Genomic DNA, 19,727 nt, shown 5'->3' on the forward strand with positions numbered 1-19,727 from the left:
CGAGCATCAGAATGGCGAATAAAGTTGATTTAGGTGACTTTGACCGTGGCGTGGTTGTTGGTCTGTATTTCAGAAACAGCTAATCTGCTGGGATTTTCCTCACAAAACCATCTCGACGAGAGGGATCATCCAACATATCAGCACAGAGATCAAAAACCAGCATCGGTGATTGAATGTGAGGCATTAGAGCAGATGGCACACTCAATTAGCACATTTTTGAAGTCGCCATTAATACAGACAAAGTTCTGGAATATTGACATCTTGTTCAGGAAAACTTTCTTATTTTAGCAAGATAACCACACGTATTACAGCAGAGCGGCTTTGCAGTAAAAGAGTCCAGGTGAAAAGAAAATGACCTCCCTGTAGTCCTGAACTGACCCCGGCTGAACTTTTAACTACAGGAACTAATCGTCTCAACTCCCACACACATGCAGTGTTTCTGAAAGAAGAGGTGATGCAACACAGCGGTCAACATATATATGTTTTTATTGCGTTGCTACCCATGAATTCAAAATGAGCTTTTACGTGCTGCATTTTCATTACTTTCAGTTTAAAACAGGCTTTAAATAGTTACATTACATTTTACACTTCCACAAAAGTAACTTTGTAGCTGTTTTTTGTCAACACACTGATCACCCATTCCTAAAGCATAACTGGGTCACTCTGGAGTTAATATATCCAAAACACAATTATTCTGAACAACATGGCAACAGCTGTACAAAATGTAAAATGCCAGCAGGCTTCTACACAACCCCCTGACGTGACGGTAAGTGAGCTAAGCAGGCAGCCAGTAAATCAGTCGGCCAGGTCGTGGCTCGAGATGTTTAAACCGGCTATAGGTTGTAAGCTGAAGGTTTATGTAATGCAGTAAGTGAAGGATTTGACCCCAGCACAGACATAAACAACCACAGACGCAGTTTGTCTGCCCTCAGAGACGCCAACCTCTGACCTTACACAACACACTTTCTCTAATCCACTTCACCTCACCTTGAAACCCCGCCTCCTAGGGGGGATGTGTGTATATGCGTGTGTGTGTGATTAAGGTAGCGCTCCTTCCAGCAGCTAAAGCAGCAAATCCAATAACTGGTCTCTATCGACTGGCACACTCATTAATTAGGGCTTAAAACGGCTTAATGCTCAGGCACTGCCCTACACTGAACACCCCCCCCAAACACACACACACACACACACTGCTGGCTTGCTGGCTCAGTTCTGCACACTGCTTGGAATGGGTTTGGTTAGAAGGAAGCTTGGATTCACTGACCGACTGATGGGAGGACAGATAAACGGATGTTTGGGTGAAGGGGATCTGCAGCCGGTGAAAAACGAGGGCTGACAGTTTGTGGTGTCAGGTGAGGTGTCGGACTGAGCGGTGGTGGGGGCGAAGAGAAACCGAGGCTCCAAGCTCCAGCCGTCACCATCCCCTGCTGCCTGCTGATGGCCGGGCTGGCAGCTCAGTGACCGGGGTTAGAGAAGGAGAAGCTTCCCCGCTGACCTGGTAAAAGGACACCACCTGCTGGATCCAGCGCTTCACTGACACACACACACACAACGCACACATCTACACTGAAATAATTCCCCTAAAATACCTGAAAACAGCTTCCAGAGCAGTCCTGGTACTAAGTGTGTATTCTGCTCTCCAGCAGACATGACAGAAGCAAGTTTTGCTGGGAGGCAGTTTGCAGTAATTTCCCCTGACAGCCCAATAATCAAACTCTGCTCACAATCTGCACCTCAAACCACAGCACTCTCTATTGACTGCTGCTAGTAAGGAGATTAATTACAACACACAAACACAGACACAGCTACCTCTCTCTGGTATACATCAGTCGTAGCCCACAGCTAGTGTCTAAACTCTGTTCTGTGTGTACGTGTTTGTCTGTGTTTGCATATTTATTTACAGGTGGGAGCATATGTCCTAAAGGCATGGTCCAAAGGGAAAGTGCTAACGTCACGTTAGAAAAACAGAGACACTGTAATAGATACAGAAGATCTGGAAGCGGCGTTCAGGTCTGTCACTCAGCAGCCCCTTATGAATGTGTGTGTGTTCCTATCACTAAACAAATCAGCCAGTGGAGCGTGCCACTTTAAGAAAATATTTATCGCACAGTGCATAGATTATCAAAATTACTCGAAAACAAACCACAGAGTAAACTGACGCTATCCTGCATAAACTGGGTTGTGAGATCAGGTATTTTACTTTTTTTTTTTTTTTTTTAATAAGAGTAAAAAAAAGGAAAATCTGTCAGCGATGGCGAACGTGGGCTGTAATTAAAGAGTACATTTCAAAAATCTGCAAACCAGAGAGATAAAAAACACATGCTCAAACATCACAAAAAACTAAAGAATTGGACTCAATGTTGCAAAAAATTAAATCTAAAGACAATGAAAGATCTCTGAACCTACGTGTGTGTGTGTGTGTGTCTGTGTGCAGCAGGCAGGGAGCCTAGGGGGGTAAAGAACGCAGGCAGACGGCCTTGGTTTGCCTGGTTACAACAACACTGCCAGGGGCATGAAGGCTGCAGCTGCCACACACACACAAACACACACGCACAACACAAAACCATATTTCGCCCAACCCCAGGCTTGCCCACCATCACCACCCTCACACCCCAGCGCTCCCGCTAAATCTTGGCTGGCACAAAACCGCACTCGAGAATATGTGCGTGTGCCTGAAGGCCATGCCCCTCGTCCTCTTCCACCAACCTGTCACGCCAGTTGTTGCTCTCGCTAACATGTGCATTTGACATGGGAACGCCATCGCTGACGCTGCGGGGTTTTGATCGGGATGAGCCCGACGTGCATTCCCTCACTGTCTTTTGATTTTCTTTGCTTTTTGTTTACGGCCACCTGGCAATTTCCAGAGACTTTATTCTGTAAAGGCACAGCGGATTTCACATGTGAGCGTCACGCTTGAAAGACACGCTAAGTCAGTCTTCATTTCCAGATCCACGACACAGAAGATCACTATCCCCTGAATAAACAGATAAAGAAATTACATATACTGGATATTAAAGAAGTATATTGTTTATGGGCAATTTCTAAAGCAGGATATAGTTGATATTTTTCTGTAATTTAGAATTGAAGAAATCCTAACAATCAAATCATTTGCAAAATCCTCTAAGTTCCAGTAATCTTTAAATATGTACATTCTAACTGGAGCGGCTTTGGTGCACCGCATTTCTGTCAAATTGTGAAGACAGAAATGGCGATTAAACAAATGTCGGGTGAATTGGCATCTAATCATCAAACTAAAAAAAATATCATCTGTGAAGCAGCCTCTGTTAAAACTGCTCTTTTCCCCCATTAGTTTCCAGCTCACAGCTGTTCCCCTGCAGTGCTGAGCACAGTGTGAAGATCAGGAGGGGAAGAAAAAAAAAAGTGTCTTAGATGTTACTAGCCCGCCAGATGTTCCATGAACAGTCACATGAAAGTTGCAACTCATCTGTCGCAGTCCTGCAAAACCAATATTCAGCACTTATTAAAGGAACAACATACACGAGGCAGCGATCCTATAGCTGTTCAGTTTTAATTCCTTTTACTTTGAGCACTGCACTGTGTACACATTTATATTCATGCACGCTGAATAACAGCGTGAATATAATAACCTAAAGTCTGTCAGGCCAGCTTCTTCTGAGAGCACGGCATGAAGTGAAAAATACTTTTCAGCATGTGATCACCAACATTAAATAATACTTTTCTTAAAAATGTTTCTTTTTTGTTGATTGAAATTTTCAATTTGGCTTCTCTTGTGTTTGTTACTACAAAGTCATGTTAACTAATCATGCTTTTATTGTGAAATCTTTATTTAACAGGTGCAAGAAAATGATTTTTACTGGCATTTTTGTTTGAAAAAATGCATGCTTAAACCTTTATATGAGATTTAAAAACACTAAAACAGCATTTATATTATTACTGGTTTGTTTTTTTTTTAATTTTCAAATACAATTACTTGATATTACTGCTACATTTACATTGCATGCTGTGGTACTTTACAGTTTTTAGCTTTACATTAAAGTGAACATAAAGTTGAGAGTAAAAGAAATTAAACATCATGTCTGCTTCTTGCGCTGATTGCAACAAAAACCATAAATATCCAGCTTACATAAGTATTAAGTTATTATCAGTAAAATAAAATTTGAAAAGTGCTGTGCAAAAAATCTTAATTGCAGATTCTAAAGTGGGGCTAGTATTAGGCCGTCAGCTGTGCTGTACCCAATAAAACATCTGTAACAGACAAACTTGGCAAATCTGTCTTTTTTCGTCTTAAGACCTCCCAGTGCCATCACCTTCCGTATGATGTAATTTCATATTTTTAATATCAATTATTTTCCTTGATCATTTCAGGTGCTTTTTCTTTCATTCCCGTAAAGCGTCCCAGACAGCAGTTCACCAGCGTAAAATGAAAGGCTCCTGGCCAGTATTTATAATTAAAAATAAAATCTGGAAAGAGTTTAGGAAGGGATGTTAGAAATATATTCACGATCTGACGAAGCTGTAAACAGCTCTGAACGGGCACAGAAGTCGTCTCTGCTTTCATTTCTGCATTAACAGAGGTGTCGGTGCTGCTGCAGGCTGGGAAATCATCTATTTAACGTCAGAGTTGTTTGCTGCCGTGAGGCCTCCTGACTGTTTTAGGCCGTGTGTTTGAGCTTTTGCTTTGCTGGCATTAAAGTGTTTCTGCTGATGTTACTTTTAACATTTTTTCTAAAGAAGGGGCAGGTGCTTCTGCTCGAGTTTTCTACTTGTAGTTTTATGAAGTAGTGTTAGAGTCACTGACTGGGGCTTGAGATGTGACGCTTTGCACAGTTAACGCTCCAGCTTGCAAGCCTCTGGCTACAGCCTGACATCTGAGCTGCAAATCTGTGCGTCTGTGTGTGCGTGTGTGTGTGACAGAGCTGTAAAGCCACCGTTTGACAATGCTCTTTCAGCAGGCCGCCCTGCAGTCGCTCCCGGCTGCGGGAGCCAGCTGGGCCATGCAGAGACAGAAACGATGAGAAAAGAAGAAGAGGAAGATGAAGGAGGAGGGAGACGACTGATCAGCGCCACCCAGAGGTAAGAACGCAAGTATGAGTGAGGAACGAAATGGAGGTAGTGTCTTAAAACGGTTAATACTTCCTCGTGTTTGCTTTTGTAAATATTTAAAATTTAAATTAAATATTTGAAATGTTTGGAAAGTAGCTGCTAACAAACCACATTCTGACTACCCAACTACCTACCTGTGATCAGTGCTTTATGATAAAAACCTGAAAGGCAAGGGGCTGCTGTTATGTGAAAAATAAAAATCCATTTTTAAAAAAATCTGTGAAGAAACAGCTATGTGTGATCAGTAAAAAAAAAGAAAAAAAAGAAACGCATGTGAAATGTAAGGAGGTGATGTTAATATTAGCGCTCTGTGGAAGATGAATACGAGGCGTTAACGTCACTGAACCTCACACTGGGCCTTCTTTGTCTTTATCCTCACTTTCTCCACATCTCACTCTTTTTATCGTCCCCCTGTTTCTCTGTACCTCATAGATCACACACATAGTGGCAACTCATCACACACAGATGCACGCACACACAAATATCTGTGTGTGTGTGTGTACGCGCGAAGACACAGATGAGACAAATGAAAGCTGTCCTGTTTTCTTCTGCCCAGCCTCTGCCAACTTCATTTGCAAATGAAAAGTTTTGCGACGAGCGTCCTTTTGCTTCTGGGGCGGCATGGCAGCACACTGTGTGTTTGGGAGCGGGGGGATGAGGAGAGACGAGGGTTTGACAGAGGGTGTGTGTATGTGTGTGGCATGAGCCCAGATGAAGCAGCCCTCGCCTGAGGCTCGCTGTCCGCCCGCGGTAGCAGCAAGCCTGTTCCCTCTTCCCTGGCCCGCCGCGACCATTTGTTCCATTAACCAATCTCCTGGAGCCTCTGGTGCAAACGCACACGCTCATACACACGCATGCACTCACACACACATCCACAGGCATACATACTTCAACAACTGCTTGCACAGCTCATGCCACACATGGCCCTCCATCCTCCGCTCCATCCCTCCCTCCCTCTTCTGCTCTCCTCCAGACGCAAGCACCATCTTTCTCCGTGGAGGCCATATGGCCCAGTGAAGCCTGTGGATCTACAGACACATCTGCGTATATGTTGCTACTCTTCTTAAAGGACTGCACAGTGAGCTGCGCTCGTACACCTCTACAGCACTCGCGCACCGAGGCCTGACAAACACACTCCGCTGTCACGATGCGTGGTTAAGCAAGCGTTGGTGTTGTGCTGGTCCGTCGTACATGTGCGCGAGAGTCTATGTGCGTGACCTAAGTGTGTGCATGCGTAGTGATAATTGGTAAAACAGCCTGCCAACAGCTGTGGGGTGAGAAAAGGTTGCGTGGTGTTTAGTACGGAAAGCAGAGGGGAGGAGGAGAAGAGAGGAGAGGAGAAAAGTTGGAGCAGGAAAGGAAAGTAAAGTGAAAAGAGATAAGAAGAAGAGAAGGGGGAGGTAAGAGGAGACGGAGGGCAGAAGAGCCACAGCTGAAAAAATAATTAATATGAATAGAAAACTGGAGAAGTTACAGTTTAAAGTCACATTTCCCAACAAACATTACTCTGTTAGAAAAAGGTTATTTCATATATAGAGAGATCGACAGATATGTTTTCCTTTTTCTTGTTAAAGCTGCATTATTAAGAGAAATTTCCAACTAAAATGGACTAAAGTGGATTAAAGTTTCAGGGCCAGCTGTACATGTACTCATGCAGCGTTTTCAGATTTTAATAATATCTTTGCTTTAAAAGAAATGCTCGTTTTTATTTATGTATTGATTTTAAATATTTTGGAATAACTAAGAAATGCATGATTTGCACTGAGAGTTTAATGTTTCTATTAACTAATTCATCTGCACTGCAAAATGTTCACTTTTGTCACAGTTATAGCAAAATCTTTTTTCTTCCGTTTATGCTTGTATTAAGTTGTTTTCACATAATACAAACTCACAAACATCACCTGCCCACTGACAAATGATCGGCTGTCATGAGTTAATAAAGGCTGATTTGTTGTTTGTATTTTTCGGACACAAAAGCATCTGAAAATGATCAAATACCAAAAATGTTAAATAAAATATTCTTGAAAACTAAAAAAAACCAACTATTTAAACCTAAAATCCCAAACTACATTATACACTAAACTAAATCAAAATGTTTTTAAAAAAGGCTGGTAAAAATGATAATAATCGCAGAGGCTTTAAATTCAACATTTGCATCTATGCATCTTCTCTAACTCGCTGCTGTCCTGCTCCATCTCTCCACCCTCCGCTCCATTCCTTCATTTCCAAGCAGAAAAAAGGAAAAAGAAGAAAGAAAAAAAAAGCAACAACACAGAAATAGTAAAATAAATAATTAAATGGTGCAGCAAAACATTGTGTGCTAAAACCCCTGTGTAGTTTGGCAATCAGCTTGCCCATGTAAAAATAAATCAAGCTGATTTTCCAAATGTTTTGTGCGTGGTGCGCTGTTGCCGCTCTTCGCAGCACAGATTGCAGGCCGATGGAGAGGCTGTGGGGAGGGGCGGGGCGCTGGATATTGAACCCACTTACACCAGCTTGTTAACACGTACACCTTAACCCCCGAGCGGCACGGCGGGGCGCCCACCGAACACTCGGGGCCTGTGGGGACCAGCGAACATATACCCGACATATAGACGTGCAAGCACACCGAAGATCACGACAACAAGTACAAGAAAAGAACTGATGACGTACTGGCTTAAACGCGCACAAACAAAACTGCATGCACACACACTCGGAAGCCACATCTCAAAGTTCGCGCCTGTCGCTAAACTTCCCAAACTCCAACAAATATTATTCTCTTATACTCTTATGATATACATTCTATAATGTTTACCTCAAAAAGAAGCACATATAGAGATAAAAAAAACAAGTTGTATCAGCATTGTGTATCATAAATGTTAATCACACCTCTCTACCTCATCTCTATGTTGCACCTTTTTAAAAAAAAAAAAAAAAAAAGGCAGCTAAATGCCAAAACTACTCGTCAAACCAGTATAAACACACTCTCAAACAAACACACCTTCTACCGGCTGAAAAATAAAAACGCGGTCAGCCGGCTTAACAGTCGCTCCTGAAGTGACCTCTTGTAGGACTGAACTTGAGAGATTTTTAAATATCAGGAGGATTCATCAACAAACTAAGTGTCAAAGCAGAAAATAAAACTCAGTAAATGCCAAGAGTGATTATCGTGGTTCAGTTGGGAGAAGAGAGAAGTTAGGTGCCAACTTCCCAGCCAATCCACTTTTGGCAGCCACATTCCTGCTCTGCTAAACCTCCTGAGAACATGCAATAGCAACCAACACACACACGCACACACACATACACAAAATACCGCAGCAACATATGCACAGAAACGTACAGAATATTCATACTTCACACTCCTTGTCAACTTAAATAGCTTTTCTTTCTCTAAACCACACAAAGAGTCACACAGAACCAGGAGACAGCTGTGACTTGGTAAACTTTGTTTTTTTGGCAGCGTGTGACTATCGACAGGTTAACACCGGTGGGAGGTAGACAATATGTAGTGTCATGGATGGAGCAGGAGAAAAGGGTGAGCGTGATTGCAAGTGTGTGTGTGTTAAGAGGAAAAGTGGGGGGCACTGGGGTAGAGATCCTGCAGAGTGGGGCAACAACACCCACACACCCTCTCCCACATTGGCAGAGCCAAGCTGTATGCCAGGCGCCCCGTGGAGACGCACGCCAACTGGGCTCCGCACTTAAGGAGGAAGAGACCCCCGCATCATGCATACACATGTACAGATACTGTAGCATAAGCCAAAGATGGAGGCACTTTTAGCTGCAGCTTTCATAAGTAAAGAAACCCAACAAATCTTCATACAAATACAAATACTCAACTATTACACTATCAGATTTATTTTCTCTTAACTGACTCCTCAGTTCATCAGCTCACTCTGATCAGCTTCGTTCTTTTCTTAAAATGCACACTGCCATGTTTTTTTTTGACTTGAAGACTATTTATGGTTTCTAAATTCCTCCAAATCTCACTTTACTGTTCACTGCAGTGTAATTAAGAGTCTATTAGAGTGTGACAAGCGCACGGGAGCATCGTGTGTCAGCTCCCGCTGACAAGAGATCAACTTACCGCTGCTTATTATAGGTTTTAGTCACTGCCGAGATGCACAACTTCTCACGAATTACCCACTTGTTAACTTCATAACTCATCTGAGCCACAGAGGTGTGAAGAAGCACAGCTGTAAACGAGCAATTTGATAAACAAGTACCTAACGTCCTCGTTTTAAGACTTTTTTCCCTTTAACATGTGTCCATTATCTGTGTTGAGCTGTGAGAGACTTGCGTGTGAACGGGGCGAACAGTCGCAACCGCGTAGTTATACCGCTATAACTACTTTACTTTCCTCCTGTCTGTTATGTAAGAGAAAAGTTTCTGATCAGAAACTCTTGGTGTGTGCAGCCTCAGTACAGACAGCAGGAGAATAAAGCGCTGACACAAAAAACACTATGTCAACAAAAAATTAAAACAATTCTTATATAAAAATAAACATCAGATGTGCAGAAGATTCACTGGTGAGGGGACAGAATGTGAAGAAAACTGTGCTTCCTTTTTTAAAAGGCTCGCTTCCATCGCTGCAGAAATGTAAAGAAATGAACATTTAAACACTCGTGATTTAAACACTAGTGATTTCTATGTAATGTCACTGATGTTTACGGGACTCTTTCAATCAGATAAAATTCTTGACGGGGAGTTTACAAGACCAATGAACAAATTAAACAACCCCAAAAAGATGTCAGAAGATGTTTTGCCCTCTGCTGCACGGACAGTATGTGTAGCTGTGTAGTTATGTGTGTTATGCGCCCACCTGTCCTTCATGCGCTGGTGCATGCGACCGTGCTGGACACACTGTTCTTCCATATCCGAGCAGCGAGCTCTCAGATTCTTCACCGTTTCCTCCAAGTGTTGTTTCTCCAATGCCAGCTGTTCCAGCTCACTTCTGCATACACACACACATACACAGCTGCTATATTCACACTACCAACGTACGAAGCATTATACAACCAACAAACTGAATTCATCATCCACTTTTTTTCTCTAATATATGACTTTTTAGTAAAGTATATCTGCGTAGTCCCAGAGAATGAAACAGCAGAGATAGCAGCAGAGTCTTTGTCAGTGTGTGTGCACATCTTACGAGAACGTATGTGTCATCAAATAAATGGCAGCGAGGTAGCTCAGTGGTTAGCATTGTTGCCTCACAACAGAGCTCACGCACCTGAGTACTTTTCTCTGGTGTCCAAAAACAGGCTAGGTTCATGATGCCTATGTTGATCCAGGAAATAGAAGTCTCAAAAGGCAAAACAACAAATAAATAGTGACTTCATTTACTCTTCGGCTAATTTGGCAAACATGCCTGTTTTAAGATCACCATTTTCCACTCTGCCTACCTAACATCAACAGTAGAGGTAACAGCAGGAAATGCAGGGATAAAAATAGAGGCAACGGGCTGCATGTCCAGACGTAGTGAGTGTCACTTTCACAACATTACATTGGCCAATCTGCAGCAGCACACTCGATAAAAGGTGCAGAGTCAGCAGGACTACCAAAAACAGATGATCATTTTTCTTTTCCATCTTCCTGCAACTGTCTCACTGTAACCTCACTTCGCCCGAGTGAGGCAGTCCAGCAGGACTTTAACCGCTACGTTGGGCTTAGACTCCAGGAACTCAAACAGCCCGAGGCACCAAACACACCACCACGCTGCTGCTAAACTACATAACGCACACATCCAGAAGATGTACACAATGAGCCTTCAGGCCAGTGTGTCTGCATGACTCTGTACCTACAAAAACTCTATACGTGTACCTGGTACTCACGTCCTTCCAAACAAACAAAATACACAGTGTACTTTGGTGTGTGTGTTGTGTGCATGTGTCCTGTGGTTGGTGAGGCCAGTGCGGTCTGGCAGGGCCAGATTGGAGGCTGTCATGTGACTAATGTGCAGCACAGCTCCAACAGCTGACAGGACACTGAGCCCAGGGTCACTGTCATACACACACACCCAGAAGACAATCACACACAGACACACACGCATTCAGCCCAGATGGAGAGCTGGGCAGGCCTGCTGTGACTACTGTAGCATCAGGTTAACAAGAAAACAGGTCAGACTGGAAAGCAGTATGTAGTATGTTGACGTGCTCTGTTCAAACAGCCTGGATAGATGATGCTTTGTGAAATGATGACATGGATGTCCAGCAGATAGAGGGAATAAACAACAGAGTGGCAGAGCAAACAACTGTTTCATGTAGAGAGAAAAAAGCCACTGAGCTAGGAAGCAAACGGCAAATTTAAAAAAAATCGAGGCATAACTGAGCGAATAAATGTTCAAACACAGAGGAAACACTCACCTGCTTTTTTCAGCCAGCTCTTCCAGTTTGGTCCCCAGGTTGCAGCACTCCTCCTTCAGCCTCCCAATGAGGGAATTCTGGGAACTCAGGAGACCATCCAACTCTCCAACTGTAATCAATGATGGGAAAGCTGGCAGTCACTTTAGGTTTAACCACCACAGGTGACGTTCCTCCAGAACAGGTGAAAGTCCTCACCTACCTACCTTTCTCTTGAAAAATTAAATGTTATTTATTTTGGATGCAAACATAGTTTAATGCCATCAGTGATTCTGTAGCTGACTGGCTTTAATGATGATATCAACACGTGCCAGCTAAACACAGAGAAGAATTAGACACCTTTTTCTGAATGATAAATTACACATCGGTTATAGAGATACAGATGTGTATTCAGGTCCTTTCAAAATAAATCTCCAATCTGACCAAAACAAAACTGAGCCTAACTAGACCATTTCCAATCTAATACTTAAACACAACTGAATAAGTTGCTCTGACAGTGTAGCAGCTGTTGTTTACCTAACAGCGGTTACACTCCCTTTAATTAACTGCTGCTATATGTAAAAAGGACAATCTCAGTAACAAGGACATGATGGTTACATTTTTAAGCTGTGGAGCCAAATCAAAAAAATTGACAGCATAATAAATGTTTTATGCGTATGCAGGTTTTAAACACAAGGAACAGCGAGGGGCTTAATTTGAAGATTGTATCTGTCAGTTTCACCTCTGAGAACATAAAATACTAAAGGTCAAAAAAAAGATTTGGGCGACTAGTTTTCACAGGTGAGGACGATATCTTAATGTCGTAATCATTAAGCTATCATCCAAGTATGTTTTTACTATAATGCCACAGCTCATAAAACTGAGCATGAGGAGAACATGAGGAGAGTAAAGCATCCATCCTTCAGTGGAATAAATTCAAGTACACCTGCATGCCCGCCTCAATATTATTGATATAATTAACAGACAGAGATCTGATTCCCAATCTGGAGAAATTATTGAAAGACATTTACAGAACCCTATAAAAGGCCTCCATATTTTGGAAAACCCTGAGATGCCCCTTTTATTCTAATTAGCAGTTTTGCATGCTCATGTCATTAAAAGTACAAAGGAAAACATAAAGAAGATTAAAATTATAATTAAATAAGTAAAAAAAATGTGGGTCAGGGCCAGGGCTGTTCGATATAACGATATATATCGGATGACGATATAAAAACGTCTATCGTTTCATTTTATGCTATCGTTTGTTTCGTGGTGTCGCAAAATAAACTGTTTACAGCAATATTTTTTCATCCTTTTGATGGTCACTGTAGTGGCTATATTAATTAATGGCTATATCTTCTTTCTCTACGGACGGACAAGCGCCTGTTTTATGCGTTGTCATTAGCAACAACGACGGTAACACAATCCCGTGTCCGCTTGTTTATGTTTCACGTAAACCTTTCACAATAAAGCTCAAGATCCTGTTGAGACTTTTCAAAATAAACTGAATCACGTGAAAGAGCAGATTATTTACGGATGAGAATTAAAAAAGAGCCGCCAGGTGCTAAAAAATAAACCTTAGACTCCCTTAGACTCAAACGTTGGAACAGGCTTTTCCCCGCAGCACGCCGCGTAATAAATACTCACAAAGAAAACGGCGGCCTTTACAACTTATGTCTAAAAATGTATAGTTTCATGCATCGGTTAAAACACTCGACTTCAGGTACATGACGCGCAGCTGGAAACACTTCCCGCAAGTTGAGCTGCCCGAGATTCACAGAATTAATGTTACATTTTTGTGATTTATATCGTTATCGGACGATAGAATTCTTATATCGGGATATGAGATTTTGTTCATATCGCACAGCCCTAGTCAGGGCCAATAATATCAACAAAAAAAGATTCGAAGTGAGCTGTACTAAAGGACTCTGCACTAGAGGATGGTCACTGTGACTTGTAAACTGGAGTCATCATGTGAGATCTCATCATGTTTTAGAAAGAAAAATCAATGTTTAAATGGTGTGTCTATATGTGCTACTTGGTTCCTGTGCAGAATAAAAATTACACCGCGACTGACTAAATAAAATACAATAAACGAAACATATGTTGTTATGAAAAGTTAGTTAAAAGACAACTTCTGTGGGCACATAAAAAACCCCAAGTGGCCTCACGTCAGAGGATAACGTCTACCTTATGGACAGCACAGAACAATGAAACTAAAGTCACATATAGGTACATATGTCTCTTTGAATCTGCAAAAAATGCTTTAGTCAACAATCCTATTAAAATAAAAACTGTTCAATCGACACAAATAAATGTACAGGAAAAAAAAGCAGCCATGCACAGAAGAGAGAATTTAAATATAAAGTGAGAAGGGTAAAACAAGGTGGAGAAAAAGAGCGGATAGTTGTTTGAAAGCGCTTTCTTTCTCCTTTCCACCCTTCCTGCCACCTCCTCATCCGCTCATGGGGGCCTCTTTCTGAACAATCCAACACTGGGCTTTCATCGTTCCTTTGAAATGGTCCACGTTCAGCTCTCCAGCATATGTCTGCTCTTTTAAAATAACAATGGTTGGATTGAGGGAATGATCCACCTGCTCCGGCATTCTGTTACAGTCAACCAAAAACCAAAAAACACCAAGGACTCGCAGTCTTTGAAAAGTAACTCAGACTTTTTTCCTTTTCATACAGCAAATATTGTGGAGAAAATAAAGATCTCTGCAGACAGAAACTGGACTCTCCCCTTTAGACATCTTCGCTCTCTCCGAGCTACAGATTAGCTATTAAAACGGAAAGTTATACAAGTCTTGATTGGGAGAAATTTAAAGGGTAATGCTTAGGATGATGAACACCTCATCCATTGACCGTGACTCCAAAGGAACCTCTAACCTATTTTATTCCACTGTCCACAGCCGCCTTCTTCAAATCACTACCACAGACAATGTAAGTCGAGCAGAAATTGGATGCTACTGAGCATTAAACTATTAAACTAAACTACACAAACTCACAGCCGTGCACACACACATACACTCTACAAAGTTTGGTCAGTGCTGGAAAAGTTGTATGAAGAATGCTAATTAGCTGAACAGGCTTTGAATGCGTCTGGCCATGCGTAGGCCAAAAAGAACCCTGGGACACAGAAACACAGCAGAACTGGCACTGGAAACAAACAGAGGAAAAATGAGGGAGGGAGGGATGGAGGGAAGAAGCGTGGCAGGGAGGGAGGGACAGAGAGAAACAAATATCTGATATCATCTAGAGGCTGCTCTGTACACATTTACTCAAAAAAGAAACATGAAAAAAAAATTCAGAAAAAAGAAAAAAAGGTGGGAGGGAGCGGAGAAGAAGTGAGAGAGGGGGGGAACGGATGGATGGAAGGACAAACGGATGGACAGAGAGGCGGGATTTGGAGAGCAAGAAAGCTAATTATCCAGCTCGTCTGTTGAGTTGCACGGGGAGAGGAAGTGATGCGAGCTACTAAAGGACGTCCACCCCTCTATCCCCTCCCCATCCACAGTTTCCTGCTGTGCTCTGATGTCAGCTCTCTTTAGACAACATGTGTGCTGTCGACACGCGCCAGCAAAAAAACTCTTTGTTTACCCCCCCACCTACACCGCCGCCACCCCTCCCTCTCTCTATACCCTCCATCTTTGTTCTGCGTACCAGCAGGCTCCCGGGTTGTTGAAGGGAACCACAGGTAAATAAAAAGATAGGGGAAGGGAGGGAGGGGAGGGAGAGTGGCTGAGGGCGGGTGGTGGGTTATGGGGGGGGGGGAATATCCAGATGGTGCAACAGATGTGCTAGCAGCAGCAGCTCTGCTCTGCAGACAGACAGGGAGCTCTGAGCTGGGTCTCCCTGCTCTGCTCCCATCACCTTCCCTCTGCTCTGCCCCTCTTCTCTCTATTCTCCTCTTAAGGCTTCTGTTTGGCTCTTTCTGCTCTCTTCTGCACTTCTGAGGTCACTTCAGCCATGTTTTGTACAGTTCAGATGAATTGCTCTCCTCTCTGTGCCGTCATGGCGGGGACGAGGGGGCACAGAAAGAAGAAAGACACCCTTCAACTGGATGATGCAAGTTCAAGACCTTGTTTGAACAAAGATCCGCCATGCTGAATCGCCCTTGAGGAGGAGAGTGAAAATCATCCAGCTCAATGGATGTGAATGTGTAGCTGACCCTGGTCATCTCTGCCGTTTTGCCTCTTGTTGTTCTGGATATTTGACTCTAATTGCTCTGTCCCATTCAGTCCTGCTGCGTTCTGTAGTCTTGTTTGTCTCGACCGTACACCGACCTCTCCTCTGTGTTAGAACTGACGTGCCTGTGTACTGCGGGGTACTGCAGTAAACCTAGCTGCGACGCAAATCGGAGAACAGACGGCTGCGTAGCCATGTACAGTTTTAACAAGTGTGTGCAGGCCTTCGCTGAAAACTTTTTAAACGATGAACCTGCTCTATCAGCATCCACAAACTCGGATTTCTTTATTCACATGTTGTACATATAACATTTAAAGATTCATTAGATCCTGACACTGTCTTTTCTTTTCGGTCTCCCTACTCTGAAGCATAAAACAGAATAAGAAACATTACAAGATTCCTTCTGCTAATATTTTTTTTAAATGTTTTAAAAATTATAAATACAAATTGCATTAAAAAAAACTGTTGTAAAACAGTTTGTTGTAAGCTTTATAATGTTCAATGGTTTTTACGTTACAATATAAATTGCTTTAAGAAGCTTTATCATGCTTTGCTCGTCCAAGTTTTCCAGAAAGCATTTAATAATAATAATAATAATGATAATAATGGATACTTTATTGATCCCCATGGGGAAATTACTTGTTTTTCTCTGCATTTGACCCATTCACTCAGTGAAGCAGTGGGCAGCCCACTAAGCAGGCGCCCGGGGAGCAGTGTGTAGGGACGGTACCTTGCTCAGGGGTACCTCAGGGTAGCCGTTAAGTGGATTCGAACCGCCGACCTTCCGATCATGGGGCGACCACTTTACCTACTGAGCTATCCCTGCCCCATACTGAGCTATCCCTGCCCCATTTAAACTGCGGCATCGAGCTGTGGTGCAGTCTGTAAGTATTACGACAGCATGACTCTGAACGACAGGTTCTGTGGTGACTAAAATGCCGATGGGGAAGAAAGGAGGGGCTTTTTCTTTTGAAGAACTGACCTGTCCTGATGTGAGCCAAAATGGCTGACTAAGTCAGAGAGGTGAAAAGAGGACATTGTGACCTACGCCACAAGTCAAAAGCACGAAGACAAACCCGTTGTCACTGCTGTGGATTGAAGCACTGACCTCTCTGCAGGTGTTCGGCTTCTGCTTGCTGCAGCATCACAGTTAGCTCTCGCTCCCTTTCCCGAGCTGAAAGAGTCACCGAGGCCATTTCCTCTTCGTGAGCCCGATCTGCACCCTCTCTGTCCTGTCTGAGGAGAAAAAACAAGAAGTTAAAGAAAAAGAAGAAGAATCAGTGAAAGAAAATGTGTTTTCACTATTTCTACACACTTTCTAGTTTCTGGCACATCATATAAAAGTGCACTGCAAAAAATACACGCACAGCGGCCCATTGGTAGAACCCTAAAGACTAGATGACAGTGTTCTGATTCCTCCATAGCTGCTGTGTACACATGCACAGCATCGCATGTGAAAAGGAAAATAATGTGAAAAGTCTCCACAGCCACTCGCTGACATTCTGTGGCATCTTACTCATCACACTCTGCGGGTGATGGTGCATGAAAAAGGTTTCACTCTGAAGCATTTCAAGCACAATCTTTGTTTTTAGGTAGGAATTTGTGTTTTGTGGCTAAAAACTGCAGAAATAATGGGTCTAATGTTTTACTCCTGCAACATAATGCAGACGACAATTTGTACACTTAGATCAAGTTCAAGTCTGTGCATTAACAGACGTGTCAATCAGTGCATTTAAGTGGCTTCTGGTTACTAAGGAGATTAGTTTGTTGACACACCGAGAAACAAATTTCTTGCGTGCAATCTGCTCTGGAAGGAGTACGTTAAATAACTGCACTCAAACTGAGACGTGGAAACTAGGCGTTAAGTTAAATGTCAGATCATCTTCATTACTGTTGATGTTTCAGACTTCCCACGCGTCCAGTAACAAATGCACAAAGGCTTACGATGTAATCGGCGTCATTTATCAAGTGAATCCCAGCAACCTGACAAGAATCCACCAGGTCGTATCTGCAGCCGTTTCTATAAAAAGAAAACGTTATGCGTCTGTGTGTGTGTGTGAATGATGTCAGACAGGCTTTTTGCTAAAACCAAGGTGAGAGAGGGAGCAGGAGGAGAGCACATACTGTACAACATGAGAAAGAAAGGAAGGGCAGAAAGGACGATGACAGAAAAGACTTGGAGGGGGTCGAAGGGTAAATGTGTCAGGCCACTGTCAGCTTAGAGACCCCTGAGTGATACAGCAGCTGTCTCATTCACACAACACTCGAATAAACTGCCATCCCGCGCATTTTGATACAAGGTAAATCACTGTGATATATGCTACACTAATGCTGAGGACACACAACAGTGAGTCAGCTGATCTGTCATCTCTGTAAGTACGTGAAGGAGTCAAATAACTTTAAACTGCATTCAGATTTGTGTCAGTATCAGAATAGAATAGAACAGGTACGATTCAAGCTGAGGTGCTTCTGGCTTTGAACAGCGGCACATTTTGTTCCTGTCTGAACCAAACTTTCTATCTCAACTAAGTCCAAACGTACCCAAACAACAGAGAGACAGACAAAGAAGGAAAGAAAAGAAAAACTACAAAGAGCGGAAAAAAACGAACAAATAAACAGAACTCTTCCTGAAGTCCAAAGGCGCTAATGAAGAGAGAATTCTCCAGTTTAAGTGAAAACTTTTCTCCCCTACAGCGCTTGGCCTGCATCTCTAAAGTGACCGCGTCTGTCTGTTCCTTCGTGTGTGTGTGTGTTCTCCTGCTGTCCTGCTGTCTGGGGTGTGAAAGCGGGTGGCGGGTGTGCAGGGGACACAAGGAGACTGTGTGTGTCTGTACGCGTATGAGTGTGTGTGTGAGTGAATGAACCCCCGCTGGGCTTGAACAGCAGCCTGAGCCACCAAAGCGCACACCAGGGCTCAGCGGGAGATGGCGGGCAGGCGTTGCCAGCCATTTGGTCCTGCAAGAGGTTCCAGGGGGCCGTGTGTATTTGTGTATTTCTATGAGTGTGCGTTTGTGTGCGATTGGGATGGGGGGTGGTGGTGGAGGGGGCTCACACCAGACCTGTTTACCCACCAATTAGCATCAGACAGATCGCCAGAAAGTTCCAGCAGTCAGCAATAGAGTGGTGGTGAGGAAGAGGAGGGTGATAAAAACTGAGGAGAGGAAATCAAAAGACAGAGAGCTTCACATTTGGCATCTGCTTGGTCGTGCTGATTTACAGAACCAAACCTCAGAAGTACGACCTAGTTAAGGACAGAGAATTGAACAAACGGACTGGAAACTTTCGTTCCTGGGTGAAGAAACCCCAAAGAAGTGCGCTGAGTTTAGGTTTCGGTTCGATAAGTTGGGTGCGAGCACTTGTATCTCTGTGACAAGAGCCTGAATGCCTCACCAAAGATCAAACTGGAGCTGCCAGATCAAACTTTTGCGGTTGTTTCTCCCCTGCGCCATTTTGTACCTCTAATCCAGTGCAACATGTTTACTTGCAAAATGCTGTCACAAAATGGCTGCTGTTGAGCACTATCAAATTAAAGCATAAAAAAGAGAAAGCGAAGGCGAGGTATCAGCGAAAAGCCAAGCCCTGGAGCAAGCATAAGGAGTGACGGGTAGAGCAGAGGCTGAATATGTGGGGCTGGAGCTGTAGAATTCTCCTTGGGCATTAATCTGCCTTCCAGTTAATTGGTGAATGGGCTCTGGGATGCTGCCTGTGGCAGGAACTCTTGTTTGGGCCTAGGAGGCAATAGACTGACTGTTCAGTTAGCAGATAGCTGGGCCTGTTTGTATATGCCTGGCCTGATGCACAGTAGGACAGCTTGATAAGTATGGCGAGAGCTGCATGGGCCAGGGGCCTAAGGTAGGCTGGAATGGCTCTGGGGCTGCGTCCAGGTACAGTGGCTGCTGGGTAAGTGGGAGGTGGCAGAGGCGGTGGCTGGCTGACTAGCTGGCTGGAGTGGTGAGGAAGAAGAGGGAGCCCAGTCCACACTGCCTGCTTAAGTGGGCACTATTCAAGCTGTTGCCCATTAGATGTGGGGTGCCAGGGCCTGACCAAGCGCGGAGTTTGCAGCACCCCATGGTGCAGCCGGCATCCCACGCCAGAACCACCAAATGCCGTGGTTTATCACAGAACGAGCACAAAT

The 19,727-nt window shown here is 43.5% G+C and overlaps 1 protein-coding gene and 1 long non-coding RNA gene across 8 annotated transcripts in view; one reads left to right on the plus strand and one right to left on the minus strand.

Annotated features, from left to right (window-relative positions):
- The window catches only part of sdccag8 (SHH signaling and ciliogenesis regulator sdccag8), a 52,704-nt gene that overhangs the window by 6,616 nt on the left and 26,361 nt on the right, over positions 1 to 19,727 (minus strand). For both annotated transcript variants that reach the window (XM_026190099.2, XM_080287710.1), the window contains exons 14-16: positions 16,701 to 16,828; positions 11,430 to 11,538; positions 9,887 to 10,018 (exon numbers count right to left, since the gene is read on the minus strand). In XM_026190099.2, the coding sequence (XP_026045884.2) occupies positions 9,887 to 10,018; positions 11,430 to 11,538; positions 16,701 to 16,828 (369 nt within the window). The remainder of the gene's footprint in view (positions 1 to 9,886; positions 10,019 to 11,429; positions 11,539 to 16,700; positions 16,829 to 19,727) is intronic.
- LOC113034925 (uncharacterized) lies at positions 1,204 to 7,363 on the plus strand. Of its 6 annotated transcripts, none has more exons than XR_013900901.1 (3): positions 1,204 to 1,767; positions 1,904 to 2,010; positions 4,932 to 7,363. It is a non-coding gene; the product is annotated as an uncharacterized LOC113034925 (long non-coding RNA). The 6 variants fall into 6 exon arrangements; XR_003274261.2 differs by having other exon boundaries at positions 4,935 to 7,363; XR_013900899.1 differs by having other exon boundaries at positions 1,204 to 1,498.

The sequence above is a fragment of the Astatotilapia calliptera genome, chromosome 13, assembly GCF_964374335.1.
Source record: "Astatotilapia calliptera chromosome 13, fAstCal68.1, whole genome shotgun sequence".
In the NCBI taxonomy this organism is placed as follows: domain Eukaryota; kingdom Metazoa; phylum Chordata; class Actinopteri; order Cichliformes; family Cichlidae; genus Astatotilapia; species Astatotilapia calliptera.